Consider the following 25244-nt stretch of genomic DNA (forward strand, 5'->3'; position numbering starts at 1 on the left):
GGGACATACTCACAGCCTGGGAGCGTAGGTCTGGAGTGATGGGGCTTCCCGGGCGGTACCCAAGCCAAGGGCTTTGTGGCCTGGAGCGGTGGTGAGGTTGGAAATCCAGCTCACATCAAGCAGGTGTGCCAGGTGAGCTCGCTCTCCAGTGGCCAGCTCTGCTGCTTGGAAGAGCTGCAGGAGCCCAGAGCTGACACCTGTGGAATGGAGATGGGCAAAGGAAGACGGCAGGGCACGTGCGTCAGGAATCTGATGCCCCTACATCCCGTGATACCCACTCAGAGTGGTGCTTTCACAGCCCCGGATCACACATCAGGGGCCTGAACTTCCCCTCGGTCTGTCACCAGCTCACTTCACTTCTCCCTGCTTCCCTGACTATAAACTGGACCAGAAGATCTCCAATGCCCTGCTGGCACTGAGAAGCCATGATATGGACAAGCCAATGTGAAGGGTGTTCTTCCAAGCCTCTTTCACCTTCCTCCCTCTCTGGTTACCGAACTTGGGGTTTGGCAGTTGTTTGAATTTTTTTTTTTTCTTCCTGCAATTGTGTGTGTGCGTGCATGAGAAGAAAAACAGACTGTCCAGGTGGAAACGGTGAAGAGGGGAGAAGAGTTCATTTCCAGGGTCAACAACTTGGCAGCCGTTTTCCTAAAGTGACTCAGACACACCACAGCAACAACTCTCGCTGCAATTTGATTTTTATTCCACTTGAGAAATAAAGATTTCCTCCAAGCCACATGAGGTCTCTGTCACCCACCCACCCACAAAGCAGGACCTGAATTTATCAGCTGAGGGCCCACAGAGCCTGGCTGCAGGGACCTGTCAGGGAATCTTTGCCCGCCCCCAGTCCCCACCGTGTGTTCTTCAGGGCAGCTAAGGGTGGCGAGGCAACAGTCCACCTTTGGAAATGGAGCCAGAGCTACGGCCTGACCAACACCAAGGAATGCTCATGGGAAATACCTGCCCAGTATCTCAGTCCCTGGGCTGGCTGGTTCTACAAATCTCTCTCAAAAATGTTTTATTTTGGTGACAAAAATGAAGGAGCTTTGTAAATTAAAAAAAAAAAATTATGAATCATATCAAGTAGTTGTTTACATTTCTCGACAAAATAGGAAACTGTGGCAGCCGAATCAAATTGACAGAAACCTTAGATTCAATAGGCAATATTTAGGTCTGCCATCTTGGCCTTTTATAGTAAGAGAAGTAGTAGTAGTGCTTAGATACTGTTTGGTCTTGCTTCTTCTTGTATTGCATTTTTCAATAAACTAAAAAAAAAAAAAAACAAACCTGACTCTGTGAAGATTGATCAACTTTTAAAGTTCTCTTCCCCTACTGGCAACTTAGGAAAAACATGGGTCAGGGAGACCCAAATCCAAACTATTTTCTAAAGCTATCCACACTGACCAAAAGGGTGTTTCAACATGTAAAAGGATTTCTGAGAACTGGCAAATGCTTTTTGCCACCAGGAGAAAGGTTTCATGGCATGGGCCACATGACAAAGGAGAGAAGGGGGTTTCTCAGACCTGTTTGGGGAGGGGCCAGACCCCAGTAGGAGGCATTGGCAGTAGTATAGCCCTTACCGGGTGCACCCAGCACGGCTGAGGGGGAGAGGGGTTTAGGTGGTGGGAGTTAAAGGCTCAGTCCTAGATGGCAGTGGAAAGTCTCAACTCTACCGCATTGCCCATCTTCCCAGAGGCCCAAACCCCAGCACCAGTGCCAGAGGGAGGGAGCCTGTCCCAGCCTGTAACATCACAACATACCTTCCAGGTCTGCGGATCCTCACCCACCACCTGGGGTCTGCCAAGACACCCACCAGATGCATCCCCTGGACCTCCAGCCCTCTCAGGTATCTGTCCAGGACTAAGGCCACTTTTGGAGGCTGAAGGAATTCCTGAGGCTGAATCATGCTGGTCTCCAGAGTCCACATTAAAACACATCCTCTAGCTTTTTGAACCCTTGTGCAGTTGGCATTTCTTTGCCGACATGCAAGTCAGGAGGCCTTGGCAGCTGTTGGGGCAGGAGCATCCACGCCCTGGGGTTGGGATGTGACTGAAACCTCTACTAGACGTCAGAATTTTTAGGGCTGTACCACGGTCCACCGCTGCAGTCTCACAGCAGGCTTGCCCCTCTTCCTCAGACCCGGGCCCCCAAGTCCCCTCCTGCTCCCAACTTGGCATAACCCCCCAGACTGAGGCGGTCCAGTCGTGGCCAGCTTCGGTGAGCACAGTCCCGAGCCGCTGGGGCCCCCAGCAGGAGCTCTCCGAGGCCCAGATCCAAAGACTTGGAATGTTCGATGCAGGAGCCAGAGGGCTGCACGGTGATGATCAAATGGCCGGCCTGGGGCCGCGGACCCCAGGGTGGGTGCAGTCCTGAGCCCTTCAGCGGGTAGCTGTTAAGCAGGGCAGGTAACCCCAAGCGAGGATTAGCTGGCTCTGAACGCAGACTCCGCACTGACGGGACAGGTGAGGTACCCCGACGCGGGGACAGGTCCCAGCTTTCTGGTTCCACGCAGCCTGCGGCTCGAGGAGTCCTGGGGCCGGGGCTGGGGAGGAGCGCGCAGTCCCACCCCGGGCCGTCCGGGGGCCGCAGCGCCTGAGCCCGCAGCACCCCCTGGCGAAGCCGTCGCGTCTCCAGGTCTCGGTTCTCGTAGAGCAGCGTGTTGGCGCAGATGAACACGAACAGGCCGACGCCCATGACCACCGGCCCAAGGAGTCTCAGCCGCTCGTGCGGGCCGTGAGCTCTGCCGGCGCCGCGACCCTCGCGCCGCAGCTCGCTCAGGGGAGGCGCGCTGTCGTTCGCAGCCCGGGGTCCCGGGACTCCGGCGCGGTGCGGCCAGTAGCCGGCCACCGCGATGCCCATGCCCACCAGGACCACGAGCGCCCCCAGGGCCGCGAACGCCCCCGACGGCGAGCGCAGCCGCAGCCGCGCCCGCACCCGCAGGGGCTCAGGAGGCGAGCGCGCGCGCCGGCGGCGGCCCAGGCGGCGGCCCAGGCGCGAGACGCGGCCCTCGGGACTCCTCCGCACCTCCCCGCAGTCTCCGGGGCTCCCGGCCGTCATCTCGCCGCCGTCTGGGCGCTCTGCGGAGAGAAGTGGGGAGGCAGGGACTGAACTGACCGGCCTACGGTCGGAGCGCCAGGTCGGGGGCCCCAGTCCGGGCGGGAAGATGGGGCCGCCTCGCCCAGGACGCTCGGAGATCCTTGGCGGCCACCCCCGGATTTTCCCGGGCTGCGAGGCGGGGAGCCGCCCCCGCTCGGGTTTTCCGCAGCGGAGCTCCGAGCCAGGGACGCGCGGCAGAAGCCGGAGTTGGCCCGGCCCGCGGGAGGAGACGAGGGAGGGGGCCGCGGGCTGCTCCTTGGCGCATCCTCGGCTGCGGGGCTCCGGCCGCCGGCGCTCGCTTGGCCAGCTTGCGGGTCCCGGGCCCGGGGGGGCGTGGGGCCCCCGGCAGCGGCGTCTGCAGGGTAAGTCCCGCCCGCGATCGAGCTCACCCCCGCACGCGGCTGCACCATACAGTAAAGGAGGTAGGGGGCACTTGGCCGCCCGGGTCCGCCGGGGTCGCTCGCGGCCCCCCTTCCCCTACTGCGCTTCACGCACCGCAGCGGAGGGTGGGGGTTGTCACGAACTCCAGCCTCTTCCTGCCCGCCCTCTCCTTCCAGATCTCCTCAGTCAGCACCGAAGCTGCAGCAAGATAGACTTGAGCTAGACTCCGAGAAGACCGCTCAGACCAAAACCAGCGGCAGACTTTGCGCAGGATTTCTTGAAACTCCGCGAAGAACCTCCTTCCCCTCCTCCAGCCGCCCATCTACGGCCCGGGCAGGAGGCAAGGGGCCGTGGGTGCCAGGCTCCGGGCCTTGCCGGTGAGCTCCTCTCCTGGCTCTCCCGTCGGCCCAGGCAACACTGTTCCCCCAGGTTGCAGCGTTTCCAATTCGGGCTCCTCTGGATGAATCATCCCCCTTTCCCGCCGCCTGGCCTCCTTTCCGGGCTCCTCCGCCCGAGGCCTTAGTGGCCCACGTCCCGGCCAGAGCAGCACCGCCCTTGCACCCCAGGGTCTGGACCTCCCGGTGTAAGCCCTTCCCAGTTGCTGGTGCGGCCCGGCCTGCGGCCTGAGGGACTGAATCCGGGCGGGCGGGAGTAGCCGGGATGCGTGTGATGTAGCCCCCGCGAAAGACAGGGTGTGGGAGGAATCGGTGCCCCGGCCCAGGCGCTCCGGGCCCCGCAGGAGAGGAGGGTTAGGACCTCGCTGTCCAGTGGTGCGTCCTGACTGTCCTAGTCTGGTTTCCCAACAGCTGCATCGCTGGAACCCGTAGCCAAGGCCCCAGGAAGGAGGTCTTGTTACCCTTCTCTCTCCCCATCCGCACCCCAAAGCTCAAAGCAGGACATCCCATCCCTGCCTCCGACAGGAGCGCTGAAGGCCCAGGCCCTAGCATGGAGCCCGGCGTCTTCCGCGTCCAAGGCCTGGGGTTCACAGAGGGAAACTGCGGCCCGGAGAGGCGGACGGGTCTGCTGGGGTCACGCAGCGCACGCCACGCAGGACGAGGGGGTCCACACAAGACCTAACCCCGGGCACTTCTCGGCACAGCCCTGGGAGCGTCCTGGGAGGAGGCGAGGCCGGATCCCCGCCTGGTCTCTGAGTATGGAGCTCTTTCCCCAGCCCCAAACTGGAGAAATGACCACCCCCGCCCCAGTCCAGAGCTGGCGCCCCCGTCCCAACTCTCGAGCCACCCGCGGGTCCCGGCGGGGAGGGAAGGAAACGGAGGCCTGCCGAGAGAGGGATGGGGACAAGCTCAGAGACACTGAGATTCTGGAGGGCGTGAGTCGACGCTGGGGACCCCGGGAGAGGCAGCAACTTGGAGCCACAGTCCGAAGATCCCTGGTCGCAGGAAGTTGCCGGGGGCCGGATTCCTAACACTCCGGGGTCCCGCCTCCGCGCGCGTCCACACTCCTGCCGCGGGAAAAAAGGCAACCCCGCTCCCGCTCCCCCCACCCCACCCCCAGGGCCTTTCTGGAGGGAGCGACCGAACAAAAAGTTGGGGAAAGTGGAGAGGCGAACCCCCCCAGGCCCCTAGTTTCGCTCACCTGGCGCTCAGCGCAGGAGTGGGTCTGGGTCCCAGTCCGCACGCCTGGGCTCCAGCCCTGCCGCGGTCTCCGTGGACTTTTGGCGCCCGGCCCCGCCCCCTGGCTCGGCCCCGCCCCGGTCCGGCCCCGCTCCCGCCCCGCCCACCGGGAGCCCCCGGGCCAGTTCGGCCGGAGTCCAGCCAGTGTCCGGCCCGGCCTCACGGCTGGAAGGAGGCAGCGAGTCTCAAGGCCGAGGCTCGAAGGGAAGCGCTGTGTGCGCGCCCGGTGACTCGGAGGATCCGAGGGCCCCACGTCCCCGGCCGAAGTCTTTCAGAAGGCCTGGGAGGGTGCCCTCCCCACGTGGGAAGACTGAGAGCCCTGCCTCGCCCCTCAGCCGGAGCGAGCAGACCCAGGACTGAAGCCGCACGCCCTCCCCCGCTTCGCACAGTCCGTCCCTTCCAGGCGCCCCGGAGAGGACCCTCGGGCAACTGCGGTTGGCACCCACAGATGCCAAGCGCCGTCCGGGAAGGTTCCCGAGGAGGCGGCCAGAGTTCCCGCTCCGCCCGACCCTACTATCTGAACCTTCCTGCGTCTGAAGCTCACAGTCTTCACCTGTAGAATGGGCGTGATGGTCTCTGCTTCACAAGATGCCGAGGGGTGAAAATCCGGCGTTAAGGGCCGGGCACACTAGAGGGGCACAGCCCGGGGTACGCCCCCGAGCGCTCGTAAGAGGAATCACTTTGTTGTTTAGTTGCCAAGTCGTGTCTGACTCTTTGGGACCCCCAGGCTCCTCTATCCTTGGGATTCTCCAGGCTGGAATACTGGAGTGGGTGGGCCATGCCCTGCTCCAATCACGTTGGCGGGGAGGGTAAATAGAGAAGAACCGGATTCTCAGAGCCGAGGGAATCGGATGGAGCGTCGTCGGCCTCCCTAGCCTCCCCGAAGAAGATGCTGCCTAGCCGGAGTGGGGAGGCGGTGCTCTACTCAAATTAGGAGGCGGGTTCGGAAATCCGCGGCGCCCCCCGCGGACCGGCCCAAAGGGGCTGCCCGGCCTTCGTGTCCCGCCCGCCCCCAGAGGCAAGAATGTGGCGTGGAGCCAGGGGGTCGGCCGGCGGCCCAGTTTCCATGATGCGGGGGGCGGACTCGGAGGAGGAGGGGGCGGGGAGGTGCGGGCAGATTGCCAGCCTCCGCGCCGGCCGCCCCCCACCCCACTCCCGCAGCCCAGCTAGGGCCCCTCGGGAGGAATTTCCGGCCTGGGATTGATTATAACCCGCCCCTCCCCCGGTCGCCGAGACCCCCCAGCCCGCGGGGCGCTCGTGATGGGGGATGGGCGGTAATGAGACCCGGCTGTGCGCCGGGGGGCCCCCCCAAGCCCGCTGCCGCCTCCCGGAGCCACACTGCACAACTGGGCCTCGAACCCAGGCTCCGGTCCTCTGGCTCGGCCGAGGAGACCAGGGGTGGCGTAGGAGCCCCGGAAGCCGCCTCGCCCCGCCACCGGCGGCCGAGCATCCTCGGGAGAGACCCAGGCCACCGCCGGGGGCGCGGCCTCCCCCGTGGGCCGATCGCGCGGGGGCCGGGGTCCCCGAGGAGGCGCCAGTGGGCGCGGCTGAGCCTCGGCCCCCGGAGCCACATCCCTGCGGGGCCGAGACCGCCTTCCTGCCGCCCGCGTGGGCCGCAGCTCGCGTCTGGGCTGTGGCCGGCGCTCCGCCGGGGCCGCAGCCTTCTTCCTGCCTCCTCCCGCTTCTTGCTCCGCTGGAGGACCTGCCGTCTCGCCCTCGGTCCGCTCCTCACACACGGACCCCACCTCCGCCCTCTCAGCGTTTCCCCAAGCCCCACCCGACCCCGTTGCCCCTCTCGGCTCACTGGGTCACCAGCTCCGGAGGCCAACCCGGGATCTCCCGGGCCTCGTCCCGCTGCCCCGCCTGCCCCGCCGCTTACCACCTGCTCCTCCCGCCTTCTGCCCTCCTCAGGACTCTCCCTCCCCAGTGTTGGGGTTTCTTCCATCCTGGGCCCCAGGAGGAACCCCGCTTCCAGCAGCCAGCCATCTGCCTGAACCGGGGAGCAGTGGGTTCCTGCTCTATCCCTTCTTCTCACTTTGTGAATGGACCCATCACCCAGCCTAAGGCCAGATACTTCAGGGGTCATCTGGGGCGCCTTCCTCTCCGGTTCTGTCTAATCCATCAAGCCCCTGTGGACCCTGGTCCAGGGATCTTGAATTAGTGCCCCAGTGCCCCTGTCCTGCTGCAGGCCAGGCCTTGCTCTTCCACAGGTGGGCACCAAGCATCTTTCTACTAACAATCAGATGAACCCAGGTCTCAAAGCTGGGTGAGCCTGAACTCCTCACTCACTCCCTGCTTCAAGCCCTCAGGGGGCTCCCCAGTTTTCTTCCAAGTGTAGTTTGTGTGCTGTGTGCTAAGTCGCTTCAGTCGTGTCCGGCTCTTTGAGACCCTATGGACTGTAGCCCGCCAGGCTCCTCTGTCCATGGGATTTTCCAGGCAAGAATACTAGAGTTGAGTTTAGATCCCTCTTCCTTCCACAAACCAGCCCTGCCCCTCCCACTCCTGCCTCCTGGGTAGCTGAGCTTGTTTCTATCGCCAAATCCTCTGCGTTCTGGCCTCCTGAGCTTGGCACGTGCCCTGCCCCCTGTCAGGAGCTCCTACACCCCTGGTCATCCCCTTGCCTCCTACTCATCCTTCAGACCTCCGCTGGGCTTCCCCTGGGCCCCCAGCCCAGCCCAGCCCAGCCCGTCCTCGCCCCTTCTGTTACCTTCCCCCTGCCCCGCCACCTACATACACACACACAGGAGACTCCCTGCAGCAGTGCTGTGCAGAGATGAATTGAAATCAGTGTTTGGGAACTCAGGCTATCTCCTGTCTGTGTCCCCTGTGGCCATAAGCTCTGAGAGGCAGGACTTGGCCTGTCTTGCTCACCCCTGTGCCCAGCTCAGTGCCTGCCCACCCCTGGGCCCCCTCCTAATTTCTACCCCTGGGACCCACTTCAGGCAACAGGAGGTAAAACAACAACAACAACACTCTGTTTCCCCATCCGTAAAAAAAAGCAGGGAGTAATACTCTCAGTGTTGTTCTGAAGATTAGAGTCCACGTGCTCAGCCCCTGGCACAAAGCGGACATCCACTGAACAGCCGCTCCCCCTCTGCCCATGGGTGTCAGACCCCAAAGACAGCATTTGTGGGTTGGAGAAACTTTCTCTGGTCATTTGGGGTGGCTGGGGAGAAAAGGGCCCCTCTTCTTGGAAACAACCCTTTTCAATTCTCTTGAGGGCTCAGGGCGGTGAATATTATACCCACTTTACAGATGAGGCTCAAAGAGGCAAAAAGACCTGCACACAGACACGCACTCAGACTGACTGGTGCCCCCCCCCCCGACCCTCCACAGAGGGAAGTCCATTGATGGGTTAGCCCTGTGGGAGTGCAGGTGTGAAGACAGCCAGTGGCTCAATATTAGGACACTGATCTCAAATTGTGCCCTGGCCTTGTGTGACCCGGACCCCTCCACTTCTGACCCAGGAGGGGCCTGGGTGAGCTGCCCCCTAGGGACCACAGTGGTCAGCGTGCTGCCCTGAGCCTTCTGTGTGAAGGCAGAGAGGCAGACACAGTGACCCTGAGATCCCTGCCTAACTGAGGCTCCAGGTGCTTTCCAGAAGCCACCATGGGGAGGAAGCGACTAGTGATGCCTGCATGTCCCAGCCCCACCCTGGGGCCACACATCCGCAGGGCCTGGGAATCCATCTTCTCTCATCATCATTTTTAGGAACAGTGCATCTGCCTGGGGCTAGTCTGCCCTGGATTTCTTGGCCAAGCCCAGAGGTTTCTAAAACTTCACAGCCCTGTGCCAGTGGGCTCCCGTTCCCTCCAACCCACAACGGAACCATAGCCTCAACTAAGAATTCAGAGCCCTGGTTCAGAGTGGCAGCCTGGCTCTGAGCCCCGGGTCAGATTATGCTGCTCAGTCATTCGCTGGGTGCCCTCAGCTGGGTCACAGCCCCTGCCTGTGTCAATGTGACCTTCCCAGGGAGGAAAGGTCTGGGGTGCCCATTCAGTGAGAACTGATGGGTAAGTAAGAGTCCAGAAGCCCAGTTCCAAGGCCCCCTGTTACAAGGATGGAGACCAACAGCCCCAGAGGGGCGGGGCCTCGACCAGGGGAACCCGGCTGGTAAATAGCAAGCTGGTCTTCAAGCCCGAGTCACAGGTCCCACTGGGGCTTAAGGCCTTAGAGGGCTCTGGGATATGGACCCCAAAGCCATCTCCTCCCACCCAGGGAAGCTCTGAGCTGGGCAAGTCGGGCTTCTCACCAGGTTTCCTGGGGCCACAGGGAGAACCAGCTCCCCATCTCCGCTGCCCTCTGCAGTCCAGAGAAGAGCCAGGGTGACACTGGAAGGGCAGGGAGATGAGAACCCCCTCCGGGGGGGACAGGATGAAGGCAGCCTCCTACCTGAGGCCCTAGACAGGGAGACAACAGCAGGAACACCACCATCGCGCCGAGCTCCCTGCTGCCGGGCCCTTCACGTTGCCTCCCTAAGTGTGCCAGGCAGCTGTGAAAGCGAGGCACCGTCGTCACCCCTTGTCCCACGTACAGAGACAGGGGCGGTGAGGCCCAGGCTTGCCTGGGGTCACACAGCCGGTCGGTGCATAGCTGGGGCCCGGATTTAAACACGATGTTACACAACCTCCCACTAGTCCCAGGACTGCGGCCCAATCAGTTCCCTGCTTTCTGCCTCTGTTCCCTCCTCTGCAAAGTGGAGACAATGGAATGACCCCAAAGGGCTACGATGAGGATGAAGCCCCACGCTAGAGTTTTTCTGGCCTTTAGCTGGTTCTTACACCAATAAAATGTGAAGCTGAGGCTAGCGATTGTGTCTCCTTAGCCACCTCCTCTGGGCTGGCTGTTGGGGACCAGAGAGGCATCAGCCCTGGGCCCCCATCCAGATGCTTCCGGTGGGAGTGGTAAGAAGACAAGCCACTAAAGTTGAGGAAGCAGCAGCTGACCGACCCCATGTGGGGGGCAGGCAGCAGGGAGGACTTCATGGAGGAGGAGTCCTCCCGCTGGATCTCAGGGTCAGAGTATTTTTCCGTCTGCAGAGCGGGGAGACATTCCAGGTGAGCAGGCAGGCATGGGTGGGAGTCCCACAGAGGGGAGCAGAGAATGGCATGAGAGGGGGTCAGGGCCAGATTACAGAGCCCCTCAAACAGAAGACTCAAAATCTGGGGCTCAACACCCTGGCACTGCGAGCCCTTGGAGGTTTGAAAACAGAGGAGAGGCTGGATCCCTGTGTACCTGGGAAAGGACTTCATAGACTGCCGGTGTGGAACCTGAATTGTAGCTCCGAGAGCAGCGGCGGGACACGGAGCTGGGGCTGACCCAGGAGCAGGCGGGAAAGGTACCGCCTGCAGAGGGAGATGAGGCCCCACCCAGGAAGCTATGGGGGAGAGTGTGGAGCAGCTGTCCCCACCTCCCAGGCCCTGTGGTTCTGTCTTTGAAGCCAGCAGCTTTGGCCTCCGCCCACCCAGACCCCTTCCAGTTCCTTTGCTTCTCCCCTGCCCTGGGACCCTCCTCGCCTCCTTTTTCAGAGACAGGAGTGAAGGAAGGTAGAGAAGGAAGTGATTTAGATCAGTGATTGAGACTGAGGCTGGAACTGTGGCTCGGCCACTTAACAGGCTGTGTGACCCAGGGGAGGCCACTTTGTGTTCCTGAATCTTCCTTTTCATTCTCTGTGAAATGGTGTTGTGATAGAAACAGAATCCCCCACTCCAAGAGAATGAAGTGGGACAGGCACAAAAGGGCTCAGCACCCGGGATCCAACCGGAGCGGGCCCTGCCCTTAAGGGGCCGATCTGCAGGGAAGATGGACACACAAAGGGAGCCCCGCTTGTGGTCTCTGGGTTGTGTCGAGCGCTGGGGGCCCAGGGCATCTGCAGTGGAGGAGAGGGATGATGAGGTCTTTCTGGAAAAGGAGGTCATTGAGCAGGGACTTGGAGAAGATCAGGCAGAAGTCACTGCAAGGGCAGAGGTGCGGAGGAGGGAAGGAAAAGAATTGTGAGTCATTTGGAGAAGGCTGGGGGAAGGGCGGGGGATGGGGTAGGAGGGGATCTGGTACCAGGTCTTGAGGATCCTGGAATGCCCTGTTCAAGAAGTTAATCCCAGGGGAGACAGAAGTATGCGTGCCCAGATAACCTCAGGGCAGTGCTTTCCCCTCTATGAGACTCAGCTCACTCCATCGGACTGTGTGCCAGGTGCCAGGATTTCACACTTGTCAAGCGCTCACAGATCCTACCCAGAAGCGCCCGACACACCTTAGCTGCGGATACTTTCACTGGTACTATTCCTACTGCTATTAACTTACTTCCAATATTCCATCTCATCTTCTGTGTCCTTTTTCCATTTCTTGAATATTCGGATTGGCTCAGCTTGGATCAGGTGTCTCTCCCTGGTCCAATCAGCTAAGGATCAGAAGTAGGAAACTGGTCAGGAGGTCCGAATGAGTAGGGGCTAGAAATGTAGATTCTCTCTGAAGCCTGGGGGAGGGTGCTAGGTCCTGACGGTGACTGCCAGGCTAGGGGAAAGAGATGGGACCTTGGGAGCTGAGTTATCTCCTAGGAAGATTTCCTGCTGGCCAGAAATGTGACCTTGGGCAGCTATTTGCCACCCATGGCCTCAGCCATGACGTGTGCCCAGCAAAGGAGGTTCCCAGCTGGAGGTTCCCAGCAAAGATATTTTTCCCCTTTGTTCCCTCTGGAGGGCTCACAGCAGACAGGTCACAGTTGGAACCTCAGAGCAAGAAACCTCACCGGAGAAAATTACACCTACATGTTTTCCCTCCTCCCTTGTAAGTTAGGAATAGCAGCACTGTTCAGGGAGGCATGTCTCCGAGTGGAGCAGGCTGCAGACAACTCACACCGCCAAGATGTAGCCCCATCAGGAAGCCTGTGTTTGTTGTACGCCACTGAGACTGGAGTAATTTGTTACCGAAGCATAACCTAGTGAAAGCTGACTAATACACCTGGTACAGTAAGCACTTGTTAAATAGTAGCTAGTCCTATGATTGTCTTATTTCAATGACCGAACAAGGAAACTGCCGATGTTGCTAGAGCAGAAGTTAAGAACAATGATATTAAGCAAGTTAAACACGTATTTCTCTTTACAGCTGGAGCACTAGCTGCACAGCACCAATGAGGAGACCCCCACCACCAACAGAGTTAGAGACCCAGGCGCCTTCCGTCTTGCTGCCCTGTTATCCTTAGGGTGCAGCACCCTCCCTATCTTCATAGTTGAAGATGCTCAATATTTCCTGTCCCTGAGTCTGCAGACCAACCAGGAAGAATGGAATGCTTCTTTCCCATTGGTCAGAACTAGGGCCTGAGGCTGGGAAATGGATGCTGGGAGACAGCTAGGAGTCCTTGCCACAGAAACACCAAGGGTGTGGCACCTCCATTTGGTGACAGATCACACTGCAGATGAGCCAGGGAGCTTCACAGCACTGGTGATGGGGTAGGGACCAGAGGCTGGCCCCTCCAGAGTCTGGGATTCTCAAGGTGAGAATCCTGTGGGCAAGGCCCCTTGGTCAGGGGGGCCCTGGTGTTGGCAGCATGCCCAAGCAGGCATCCTCCCATCCTTTGTGCCAAAAAAGCCAGGGACCAGTGGAGACTCTCTATCTGTCCATCTGCCTACCTCTCACCCTGGTGCTGCAGAGAGCGGCTCTCAGGCTTTCAGATCATATGGTCCAGTTTCTCTGGCCCCCGCACTGCAACCCTGAACTGGTGCCGGTTCTGTCTACGACATGGGGTCAAGTGCCAGAATCCGGAGATCTTGAATGAGCTGCTTTGTGTAAAGATAAAGTAATAGGCCCACAGAGGGTGAGCGACATGTCCAAGGTCACACGGCCCAGTGAAGAGTCGGTCAGTTCAGTCACTCAGTTGCGTTCAACTCTTTGCGACCCCATGGACTGCAACAAGCCAGGCCTCCCTGTCCATCACCAATTCCCAGAGTTTACTTAAACTCATGTCCATCGAGTCGGTGAGGCCATCCAGCCATCTCATCCTCTGTCGTCCCCGTCTCCTCCTGCCTTCAATCTTTCCCAGCATCAGGGTCTTTTCCAATGAGTCAGTTCTTCACATCAGGTGGCCTAAGTATTGAGATTCAGCTTCAGCACCAGTCCTTCCAGTGAATATTCAGGACTGATCTCCTTTAGGATGGACTGGTTGGATCTCCTTGCAGTCCAAGGGTCTCTCAAGAGTCTTCTCCAACACCACAGTTCAAAAGCATCAATTCTTTGCTGCTCAACTTTCTTTATAGTCCAGCTCTCACATCCATACATAACCACTGGAAAAACCATAACCTTGACTAGAAAGACCTTTGTTGGCAAAGTAATGTCTCTGCTTTTTAATATGCTACCTAGGTTGGTCATAACTTTTCTTCCAAGGAGCAAGCATCTTTTAATCTCATGGCTCCAGTCATCATCTGCAGTGATTTTGGAGCCCCCCAAAATAAAGTCACCCACTGTTTTCCCATCTGTTTGCCATGAAGTGATGGGACCAGATCCCATGATCTTAGTTTTCTAGGGAGGGAACACAGCTCCGCCCACCTGCAGAAAATTGGATTAAAGATTTACTGAGCATGGCCCCGCCCATCAGAACAAGACCCAGTTTCCCCCTCAGTCAGTCTGTCCCATCAGGAAACTTCCATAAGCCTCTTATCCTTCTCCATCAGAGGGCAGACAGAATGAAAACCACAATCACAGAAAACTAACCAAATTGATCACATGGACCACAGCTCAATGAAACTATGAGCCATGCTGTGGAGGGCCACCCAAGACGGACAGGTCATAGCAGAGAGTTCTATCAAAACGTGGTCCACTGGAGAAGGGAATGGCAAACCACTTCAGTATTCTTGCCTGGAGAACCCCATGAACAGTATGAAAAGGCAAAAAGATAGGACACTGAAGATGAAGAGTCAAGTCATCCCAATTCACCCTCTCCTATCACAGTGAGGCAGGACTCCAGTTCTAGGCTGCAGTCCCCTGCCTCCGGGCCATGCAGAAGGCTTGGTACCCAGGCCGGAGGCGGGGGCGGGGAGGCGAGAAGCACGTCACAGACACAGCCGTGGAACCAGGGAGCGGACTGTCCGGCTGCCCCGGGAAACCTGGACGCGGCGGGCAGGTGCGGGCGCCGCCTGGCGGAGAGTCCCTGGCACTGCACCCAGCCCTCCGACTCCCGCCGGGGGTCGCCGCGCCCCCGCACTCGGAGCAGAGAGGCCGAGGCTCAATCCCTTCTCTCCACCGACTCCCCACGCGGTGATCCTGGGCGCGCAGGTGTCGGTCTTTGGCGGTCATTGCGAACCCGGGGTCGCCGGCCTTGGGCTCTCGCGGATGAATTCGCTGCAAACCGCAGGTTGCCGGCGACAGAAAGGATTGCCCCTCGGGGAAGTCGGGGGAGACGGGGCCCGGCCGCAGGGGACAAAGCCAGGGGTGGCCGTGGGGAGGATGGAGGCTGGAGTCAGACTCGCCCGGCGTGGGAGCCCCTGCCCTGTCCTAACGGCCCAGGGAGGGCAGCACTGGCCCAGCCCAGCCCATCCCTGCTATCGGCTCGGAGACACGAAATGGTACCGGCAGGGCTGGGCGGGCCCCCCAGGACTGTCTGCTCTCTGCCCAGACTCCGGCCCTGGGTTACTTGCCCCAGGCTCGCCTGCGCCTGCCCCTGCCCGCCTGCACGCTCGTCCCTGGCCGGGTCTCCGGCCTGCAGACCCTGGTTTTTTTTAATCAGACAGGCCGCACGTCCTTTGACATTTATGGTGACTGTTTTCCCATTGCAGAGGGGACATCCGAGGCCCCCTGCCCCGCCAACCTTCACTTCCGATGCGGGAGATGAGGAAAGCAGCTCGCCCCGGGGGCGCCCGCATCCGTGTAGCTTTGCTGCCCATTTTACAGATGATTCGAAGAGGACGGACGTCGGGGACTGCAGTGCCCTCCCCGATGCCCGCACCTCCCCCCACCCCAGCCTCGAAACTCCAAGCCGGGAGGTGAGGACCGGGGGAGGCAGCCCCCACAGAGGAGCTGCTGTGAGGCGAGCTCTCAAGGTGCAGGAAAGGCACCTGGGGCTGGAGGAAACCCCTCACTCCCCGAGCACTCTCCACTAGGCCTGTTGGAGGCCGCTGACCGCATTCCCTGCAGGTGTAGCAGGGACTGGATTATTTCTGGTTTCCAGATTCTGCGGTGAAATGACCTCTGATCCTCTAAGTCACACAGTGTATGGAGCAGGATCAGAGCTCTGGGCCAAGTCTGTCTGACTTCAGAGTTGTTTCCTGAGTTGGGAGATAGGGGATATGAATTATTATTCATGTTTCCCAGAGGAGGACACTATGGCCCAGAGAGTTTAAGTGAGTTGTCCAAGGTCACAGAGCAAGAAAATAATGAGAGTCCCAGCCTCCCTAGCATCTGTCATGTCCTCATTTGTAGAATTTGGACAGCACGTGGACCTTTCAGAGCTGGTGACTTGACTGGTAACCAACCTCCTCCCCTCCCTCACTGCGCCTGGCACACAGGCGGCATTGGATCATTCACTTGGTCCCCTACTGATATTTCCTGGGAGCCTTATGTCCCAGATGGTATTCCAGTAAGAAGAGCTAGCCAAGAGGAGAAGGAGACGATGTCCTCAGATAGTTGCAAGTCCCGGCAGTTTCTTCACTGGCACACTGGTGCTTCCGGCCATCAAGCTAAGATGCCCCTGTCTGGAGCACTCGCCGTTCGTCTGTGACATTGTTGGCTCCGGCACAAGTTTCTGATTTGGAAGAACCACTGGTGATGCTCCGAGAGACTGCTCAGATTTCTTGCCAAGAGGTGCTTGAGGGAAAACCTTAAAATGGCTAAAAAGTCATTGAAAGGCCCCACAGTCAACACAAATCGTGGCTAAATGACAAAGATAGCGTATACCGGAGCCAGTGATGTGTGTGGTCATGAATTGTCCATTTCAAGTAATTCAAGCCTTCCCAATAAAGGTGATTCACTGAATGATATTTGATTCTTAAGCCTTTGTAAGATTTATCACAGACATAAACTCAGGACTGAGAGAGGGAATGGCACATTGATTTGGGGTGGGGGGCTATGAAATGGCCTGGGAGGAGACTTAGGACACAGGTTGAGGTGAGTCCCTGGTGGTCCCACTTGGATGGTTCTCACGCATCTTCTTACTATGAATGACATCAGTATAAATACCTTTGTATAATACTTGGAGCGCTTTTGTTTGAGTTGTCACCTCAGGATGAAAGCCTGGGATCAGGGGTCCCAGCGCTGCCCGCTCCTGCTTCCCTCCCAGTGCCCACTTGGAATCACAGCCAGGGTTCATAATGGATACCAGGCAAACAAATTACCACTGGTTGTTCTAATTTGCTTTTCTTAGGGCTATCCTCAGGTTCTTAACAGACTCTCTAAGAAACACCAGGGTCTCCTGCAAAGTGTGAAATAAGGATAAGGAGCCTATCTAGGAAAAAAAGGAATTTCAATTCCCAAGGACCTGATTCAGTCTCCTCTTGCCTTTGGTAAAACTCTTTCATTGTGAATATAACGCACATCTGGGAATGTACACAAAGCCTGGGGGCCCATGAACTTTCCTGAAGCAAATTCCCCCCCAACCCCCACCAGGCACGCCCCAGGAGGCCGTTTCCAACCACCTCCTCTTCCCTCCACCCCAAAGCACTCGCTGTTCTGACTTCTAACATTACAGTTTAGTTTTCTTTTCTTTTTTTAAACAGCTGCAGTGTAGTTGGGGCTGTTGTAGAAGTTTCTATGTGCATTCTTAGCCACTTCAGTCGTGGCTGACTCTTTGCGACCCCGTGGACTACAGCTCGCCAGGCTCCTCTGTCCATGGGGTTCTCCAGGCAAGAGTATTATATACGTGGGGTTAAGGTCATGTTCACCTGTGTGTCTGGCTTTTCTAGTTTGTAAAATTCCTCTGCGTTTGTAGTTTGTTCATATTCATTCATGAAGTCCTCTGTTACAGAAACACGCCATGGCTTGTCCACTTTCCTACTGAAAAGACTTTGGGGCTGTTTCTAGTTTTCGACTCACAATTGAAGCTGCTAAAGACAGTCCTGTACCTGTCTACTGCTGGCAGGTCCACACCAAAAGTGCAGGTGCTGGCTTTGCTTTTACTTTTTCTTTTCTCTCTCTTCTTTTTCTTGTGTGACTTTGCTTTTCTTTGATTTACCTAGTGTGGTAGGTGAAATGAAACGTTCTACATTTCGAGTCCTGGCCTTTTTGCCTCATCCAGCTAGCACTCCTGCACCAAGCATGGATTGATTTAAATTTGGATTTTAGGGTTAAAAATGAGGCTTTCTGAAACTCTTGAGTCTCGTTGAAGAAATTTTTATTGAACAATATTTTGAATTATTTGTTTATGTGGTTTTGGCTGAGCTGGGCTCTAGAGCGCATGGACTTCAGTAGTTGTGGCAAGTGGGCTCATTTGTTGCAGCTCACAGGCTCTAGAGCTCATGTGCTCAGTAGTTTGGCACACCGGCTTAGTTGCTCCAAGGCATGTGGAATCTTCCAGAACCAGGGATCAAACTTGTGACCCTTGCATTTGCAAGCAGACTCTTAAGTACTTTACCTCCTGGGAAGTCCTGAACTATAGCTGAGGTATAAGATTATATAAGTTACAGGTATACAATATAGTGATTCACAATTTTATTTACAATTTTAAAAATTATTTATGTTATTGGCCTCACTGCCATAGTTTGTGGGATCTTAGTTTCCTGGGGAGGGATTGAACCTACACCCTTGACAGTGAAAGGGTGGAGTCCTAACCACTGGACCACCAGGGAATGCTTGGTTCACAATTTTTAAAGGTTATACTTCATTTATAATTATTATTAAATATTGGCTGTGTTGCCTGTGCTGTACAATACATCCTTGTGGCTTATTTTATACATAATAGTTTGTGCCTCTGAATTCTCTGCCTCATTTTGCCCCTCCCCTCCCTGTGCCTGCTGGGAGCTGCTAGTTTATTCTCTGTGTCTGTGAACCTGCTCTTTTTTTTGCTGTATTCACTAGTTGTGCTTTTTTAGGTTATACATATAAGTGGAATCATATAGTATTTGATATGTGATGTCATGCAGTTTTTGTCTTTGGTTTATTACACTTAGCATAACCCTCTCTAAGTCCATCCATGTTGTTGCAAATGGCAAAACTTCATTCTTTTCATGGCTGAATAGTACTCCGTTGTAGTATGCCATTCCTCTTCTTTATCTACTCATCTGTTAATGGACACTTAGGTTGTGAAGCTTCTTGAAGATAAGTCCCGTGCCTGGTTCATCTCTGCTTCATCTTTGAATCCTCCTCAGGACATGACACCAGATTTTGAGAATAGGTAGTGGAGAAGGCAATGGCAAGCCACTCCTGTACTCTTGCCTAGAAAATCCCATGGATGGAGGAGCCTGGCAGGCTGCAGTCCGTGGGGTCGCTAAGGGTCGGACACGACTGAGCGACTTCACTTTCACTTTTCACTTTCACACATTGGAGAAGGAAATGGCAACCCACTCCAGTGTTCTTGCCTGGAGAATCCCAGGGACGGGGGAGCCTGGTGGGCTTCCATCTATGGGGTCACACAGAGTCGGACATGACTGAAGTGACTTAGCAGCAGCAGCAGAACTTTGTGAATGTTTGACTCCCCTCCTCCCAGCCTCCTACTTCTACTTTGGGGGAGCCATCCCCATTATAGAGCATCTTGGGGAGGCAGTGACATGCCCCTTTCACCAAACCTGAGGGAATTAGATCCCCCTCTACCAGTTGGTAGTCCTGAATTGCCTGGATACTCACCCATCATCCAGTAGGGTCCCCCAGTTTCTGCTGGAGTCTTAATGCACTAAGAACATTATGATTGCTCTGTAGTTTCATAACAGGTGGCCTGCAGAAACTTCCTTTAAAAAATCAGCTTAAATGGGGACTTCCCTGGTGGTCCGGGGGAAGTTCTGATACAGGGGGTGACGGTTCTATCCTTGGTTTGGGAATTAAGATCCCAAATGCTGCGCAGTGTGCCCAAAGAGTAAATGAATACATTGGCATATTTTTTTTATTGTTGAGGTTGAAAATTTTCTTGTATATTTTGTATACAAACAACTTTTACAACTCAACAACAAAAAAAGCAGATAACCCAATTGAAAAATGGCAGAAGACCTTAATAGATTTTCCTCCAAAAAACACATTAGATTGCCAGTAGACACACGAAAAGATGCTCAACATCACTAGTTATTAGAGAAATGTGAATCAAAAGTGCAATGAGGTAGCACTTCACACTGGTCAGAATGGCTATCATTAAAAAATCTACAAACAATAAATGCTGGAGAGGGTGTGAAGAAGAAGGAGCCCTTCCACACTGTTGGTGGGAATGTAGGTTGGCACAGCCACTGTGGAAAACAACATGGAAGTTCCTCAGAAAACTAAAAACAGAGTCACCTTTTGCTGTTCAGCCGCTCAGTCGCCTCTGACTCTTTGCAACCCCGTGGACTGTAGCACGCCAATTCTCCCTGTCCTTCACCATCTCCTGGAGCCTGCTCAAACTCATGTCCATTGAGTCGGTGATGCCATCCACCCATCTCATCCTCTGTCACCCCCTCTCCTCCTGCCCTCAGTCTTTCCCAGCATCAGGGTCTTTTCCATGAGTTGACTCTTTGCATCATGTTGCCAAAGAATTAGAGCTTCAGCTTTAGCATCAGTCCTTCCAATGAATATTCAGGGTTGGTTTCCTTTTGAATTGATTGCTTTGATCTCCTTACAGTCTAAGGGTTTCTCAAGAGTCTTTTCCAACACCACAGTGTGAAAGCATCAGTTCTTCGGCACTCAGCCCTTTTTATGGTCCAGCTCTCACATTCCTACATGATTAGTGGAAAAACCATAGGTTTGACTAGATGGACCTTTGTTGGCAAAGTAACGTCTCTGCAGTTTAATATGCTGTCTAGGTTTGTCATAGCTTTTCTTCCAGGGAGCAAGTGTCTTTTAATTTCATGGCTGCAATCACTGTCCACAACGATTTTGGAGCCCAAGGAAATAAAGTCTGTCACTGTTTCCATTTTTTCCCCATCTATTTGCCATGAAGTGATGGGACCAGATGCCATGATCTGAGTTTTTTGAATGTTGAGTTTTAAGTCTATGACCCAGCAATCCCACTTCTGGGAATATACCTGTACAAAACAATAATTCAAAAGGATATACGTATCTCTATGCTCATAGCAGCACTGTTCACAATACCCAAAACATGGAAACCCGAATGTCCATTGACAGATGATTGGATAAAGATGTGGTACATATATACAATGGAATACTACTTAGCCATGTGTGTGTGTTGGTGACTCAGTCATATCTGACTCTTTGTGACCCCATGGACTGCATGCATCTTGCCAGGCTCTCTGTCCATAGAATTCTCCAGGCAAGAATACTGGAGTGGGTTGCCATTCCCTTCTCCAGGGGATCTTCCTAACCCAGGGGTCAAACCTGGGTCTCCCGCATTGCAGGCTGATTCTTTACCATCTGAGCCACTAGGAAAGCCCCCCAAAAGAGCAAAATAATGCCATTTTCAGCAACACGGATGCAACCAGAGATTATCATACTAGGTGAAGTAAGCCAGACAGAGAAAGACAAATGCCACATGGTATCACATGTATGTGGAATCTAAAACACAAATGAACTTATCTACAAAATAGAAACTGACTAATAGACATTGAGAAGAGATTTGCTGTTGATAAGGGGGAGGGGAAAGGGAGAGGAATGGACTGGGAGTTTGGGGTTGGCAGTTGCAAACTATTATGTATGCAGTGGATAAACAGTAAGGTCCTACTGTATAGCACAGGAAACTACATTCACTATCTTGTGATAAATCATAACGGAAAAGAATATAAAATAGAATATCTCTATGTATGACTGAGTCACTTTGCCGAGACTGGCACATCATTCATCAACGACACTTCAATTAAAAGAATTCCTTGCATGCTTGGGATTCAAGTCCTGTATGGGATACGTGTTTTGCAAATATTTTCTCTCAGTCTGTGTTGTCTTTTCACTCCCTTAGCAGTTCCCTTCACAGAGAAATTTTTAATGATCAATCCAGCTGATCAGTTTTTCTTTCATGGATTGTTCTATCAGCATCTTACGCTGGAAAGTCAATACCATCCACAAAGTCATCTAGATTTTCTCCTCTCTTATCTTGTAGCAGTTTTGTGTTTTACATTCTGGTGTACAATCCATTTTGAATTAATATTTTTGTGAGAACTGTAAGGGCTGTGTCTAGGTTCGTTTTCCTCCATGCAGAGGTCCTGTTGTTCCAGACCCTGTTTTTAACATTTATTTGTTTTTGACGGTGCCGGGTCTTCACTGCTGCGTGCGAGCTTTCTCTCGTCTCAGTGAGCAGAGGCTACTCTTCATTGTGGGGTGGGGGCTTCTCTTTGGGGTGGCTCCTCTTTTTGTGGAGCCTGGCTCTAGGGCTTGGGCTCAGTAGTTGGGGGGCACAGGCCTAGTTGCCTTGGGGCTTGCGGAATCTTCCTGGACCAGGGATGGAACCCATGTCCCCTGCATTGGCAAGGGGGATTTTTAACCACTGAACCACCCGGAAAGTCCCTTCTAGCACCTATGTTTGAACAAACTCATTTCTGTGTTGCACCATCGCCTTTGCTCCTTTGCCAAAGACCAGCGGGTCTATTTCTGGGCTCTCATTCTATCCCATTGATCTATTTTGTCTTGTCTTTAGCCAGTACAAATCTGTCTTGATGACTGAAGCTCAGGGTTAAGTCCTGAAAGTGGGTCATATACGTCCCCTGACTTTGTTTAATTTCAGTTTGGTGCTGGCTACTCTGGGTTTTCTGCTTGTCTGTGTAAACTTGAAAATCAGTTTGTTGATAGTGAAGCCGTGGGTTAAATCCATTTTACCTGCCTTCGCTAATGGAGGTTAAGACTGGTGTGACCTCCAAGTGGCACCAGCTTACATGATCACACATTTGCTTAAGTTACTGTCTAGGAACTTGGAGTCAGCTGCTTCTAGTTAGTTAAGACTGGCTAGGACCCCTGACCCTTCCACCAGGGCATGTGTGTCTCATTTTTGCCATCAGAGGGCCAGAAACTCCACCCTCTGAACTTACTGAGGCCTGTAGCCTAGTTGCACCTATGCAGAATGACAGTTACTGCAGCTTTCCCCAGTTACCTTGCCCCCACGCCCCCGGTGCCTCAGACCACCCTGCCTCTTTTTTCTTAACCCCATAAACACCCTAAGCTCCTTGCCTTTTGGGGAGGTGGACATGAGATTGTCCTCCCATCTTCTTGCTTGTCTGCCCTGTAGGTAAGCCTCTTGTTGCTGCAAACCTCGGTGTGTCAGCATTTTGGCTTGCTTGCGTGTCCAGCCAAGGGAACCTGGTTTGGTAACAATAGCCCCAGAATAGCTTGCTGGGATTGCGCTGAATCTATGGCTCAAGTTGGAAAGGACAGACTTTTTTTAACAATAGTGAGTCTTCCTACCTGTGAACACAGAATATCTCTCCATTGATCTTTGTTCTCTGATTTCTTTCACCAGAGATCTCTGTACAAATTTCATTAGATGTATATCTAAGTATTTAATTTTCGGGGGTGCTAATGTAAATGGTATTGTTTTTCATTTCAGATTCTAATTTTTATTGATGTACATAGGAAAGCAATTGACTTTTGTATGTGAATTTTTTATCCTTGGAACTTGCTTTATTGCTTATTAGTTTCAGGAGTTTTGATGTCATTCTTGAGATTTTCTACAAATCATGCTATTTCCAAATGGAGACCATTTAAAATTTTTTCCTCTCCTACCTGTTTCCCTTCTATTCCCTTTGTCTCAGTGAATTCACTGGGGCTCTAGAGTGATGTCAATTCGGAGTGCTGAGGGGGAGCATCCTTGTCTTATTGCTGACTTTAGGGGAAAGCATTTAGTTTCTCACCATTAAGTGTGATGTTAGTGGCAGGCCTTTTGTAGATTTCATTATCACGTTGAGAAGTTCCTTTCTATTTCTAGTTTGCTGAGAGTATTTTTATCAAGTGTTGGATTTTGTTAAACGCTTTTTCTGCAACTGTTGATATGCCCATGTCGCTTTTTTGTTCATGTGATGAATTCCGTGAATTGATTTTTGAAAGTTGAAATAGTCTTGCATAACCTGGAATAACGGAGAAGGCAATGGCAAGCCACTCCAGTACTCTTGCCTAGAAAATCCCATGGATGGAGGAGCCTGGTAGGCTGCAGTCTGTGGGGTCGCTAAGGGTCGGACACGACTGAGCGACTTCACTTTCACTTTTCGCTTTCACACATTGGAAAAGGAAATGGCAACCCACTCCAGTATTCTTGCCTGGAGAATCCCAGTGAAGGGGGAGCCTGGTGGGCTTCTGTCTATGGGGTCACACAGAGTCGGACACGACTGAAGTGACGCAGCAGCAGCAACCTGGAATAAATTTCACCTGATAATGGTATAATTTTTTTTATATCATTGGATTCTATTTGCTAATATTTTGTTGAGGATGTTAGTATCTGTGTTCATGAATATTGGTCTGTAGTTTTCCTTATAATGTCTGCCTGATTTTGGTGCTGATCTCGAGTTAGAAAGTATTCCTCATGCTTCTATTTTTGAGGATTGTTATAATTTCTCCTTAAATGTTTGGTAGAATTCACTAGTAAACCATTTGGGCCTGGAACTTTCTGTTTTGAAAAGTTATTATTGACTCAATTTCCTTATTTTTTTTTTCCTATCACTACATTTTTTTTTGTTTAGAGTGTTTTAATTTTTTTTGGCTACACTGAGAAACTTGTGGGATCTTAGCTTCAAGACCAGGGATGAGACCTGGGCTCTGGTAGTGAAAGTGCCAAGTCCTAACCGCTGTACTGCCAGGAAATTCCCAGCTTCAGTTTCTTTAATAGATACAGGCATGTTTGATTATTTCTGTTAGTTTTGGTACATTGTGTTTTTCAGGAAATTGTTCCGTTTCATGCATATTATCAAATTTGTGAAGACAGAGTTATTTATACTATTCCTTTATTTTCCTTTCAATGCCCATGGGGTCAGTGGTATGGGCACCTTTCATTTCTTTCTCGTTTTAAATTGAAGTATAGCTGACTCACAATATGGTGTTAGTTTCAGGTGTAGAGCATCGTGGTTCATTTAAAAAATCATATTCCATAATAAGTTGTTATAAAGTATTGGATATAATTCCCTGTGCTATATAGTAACTTTGTGGTTTATCTACTTTATATAGTGTAGTTATCTGTTAACCCCATAATTCCCAGTCCATTGGCCTTTAAAGTAATTATTATAGGTATGTACTTATTGATATTTTATTCCTTGTTTTTCAGCTGTTTTGACATAGTTCTTCTTTGTTCACTTTTCTTTTTGTTTTTCCTTTTGTGAATTGATTCTCTTTTGTAGTATGCTTGAGTTCCTTTCTTTTTGGTTTTTGTGAATCTGTTATTTGTTTTTGATTTGTGATTACCACAGGGTTCATGTATGTCAATCCATAATTATGTCTACTTGCTTTCAACTGATAGTCATTCCAGTTCAAACGTATTCTAAAAGATTTACATTTTTAGATGCAGATCCCACATTTTATGGTTTTGATGTCCTAATTTATATCTTCATACTTTTTACTCTTTATTGAAGCTATATTCAATTTTATAATTTTTTGTTTGTTTTTTAATCTACATACTGTCTTAGTAAGTGTCTTTAATATATATTTGCCTTTCCTATTGGGATTTTCTCTTTCCTACAGATTTTTGCTTCTTTTTCATTTAGAAAAGACCCTTCAATATTTCTTTTCAGATAGGTTTAGTACTGTTAAATTATTTTACTTTTGGTTGTCTAAGAAATTCTTTCTCTCCTTGTATTCTAAATGATAATCTTGCTGGGTAGAATATCTCAGATTGCAGGTTTTTCCCTTTTAGAACTTTGAATATATCATGTCACTCCCTTCTAGCCTTCAGAATTTCTGCAGAGAAATCAGATGATAGCCCTAACCCTTGTAAATAGCTGCTTTTCTCCTGCTGCCTTTAGAAATCTCTTTAACTTTTGCCATTTTAATGATGTGTCTTTGTGTGAATCTGTTTGCATTCATCCTTTTGGGACTCTCTCTACTTCTGAACCTGGTTATGTTTTCTCCTTTAGGTTTGGGACGTTTTCAGCCATAATTTCTTCATATCGTTTT

At 53.0% G+C, this 25244-nt stretch overlaps 1 protein-coding gene across 3 annotated transcripts; it reads right to left on the reverse strand.

Annotated features, from left to right (window-relative positions):
* Window positions 1-680: 680 nt before the first annotated feature.
* TMEM200B (transmembrane protein 200B) lies at window positions 681-5954 on the reverse strand. Of its 3 annotated transcripts, none has more exons than XM_055398174.2 (2): window positions 5665-5954; window positions 681-3077 (listed from the first exon to the last, which is right to left on the reverse strand). In XM_055398174.2, exon 2 carries the CDS (start codon window positions 3055-3057, stop codon window positions 2134-2136), a length of 924 nt encoding a protein of 307 aa, XP_055254149.2. In that variant the 5' UTR covers window positions 3058-3077; window positions 5665-5954; the 3' UTR covers window positions 681-2133. The 3 variants fall into 3 exon arrangements, with proteins under 3 accessions (XP_055254149.2, XP_055254148.2, XP_088700522.1); XM_055398173.2 differs by lacking the exon at window positions 5665-5954 and adding an exon at window positions 5074-5156; XM_088844396.1 differs by lacking the exon at window positions 5665-5954 and having other exon boundaries at window positions 681-3329.
* Window positions 5955-25244: the final 19290 nt, after the last annotated feature.

Source organism: Moschus berezovskii, chromosome 2, assembly GCF_049115385.1.
Source record: "Moschus berezovskii isolate FMDL1 chromosome 2, NW_MosBer_1.0, whole genome shotgun sequence".
NCBI classification, from domain to species: domain Eukaryota; kingdom Metazoa; phylum Chordata; class Mammalia; order Artiodactyla; family Moschidae; genus Moschus; species Moschus berezovskii.

Coding starts and splice junctions, on each gene's coding strand:
- TMEM200B (XM_055398174.2), bottom strand. CDS start 3,057: ATGACGGCCGGGAGCCCCGGAGACTGCGGGGAGGTGCGGAGGAGTCCC.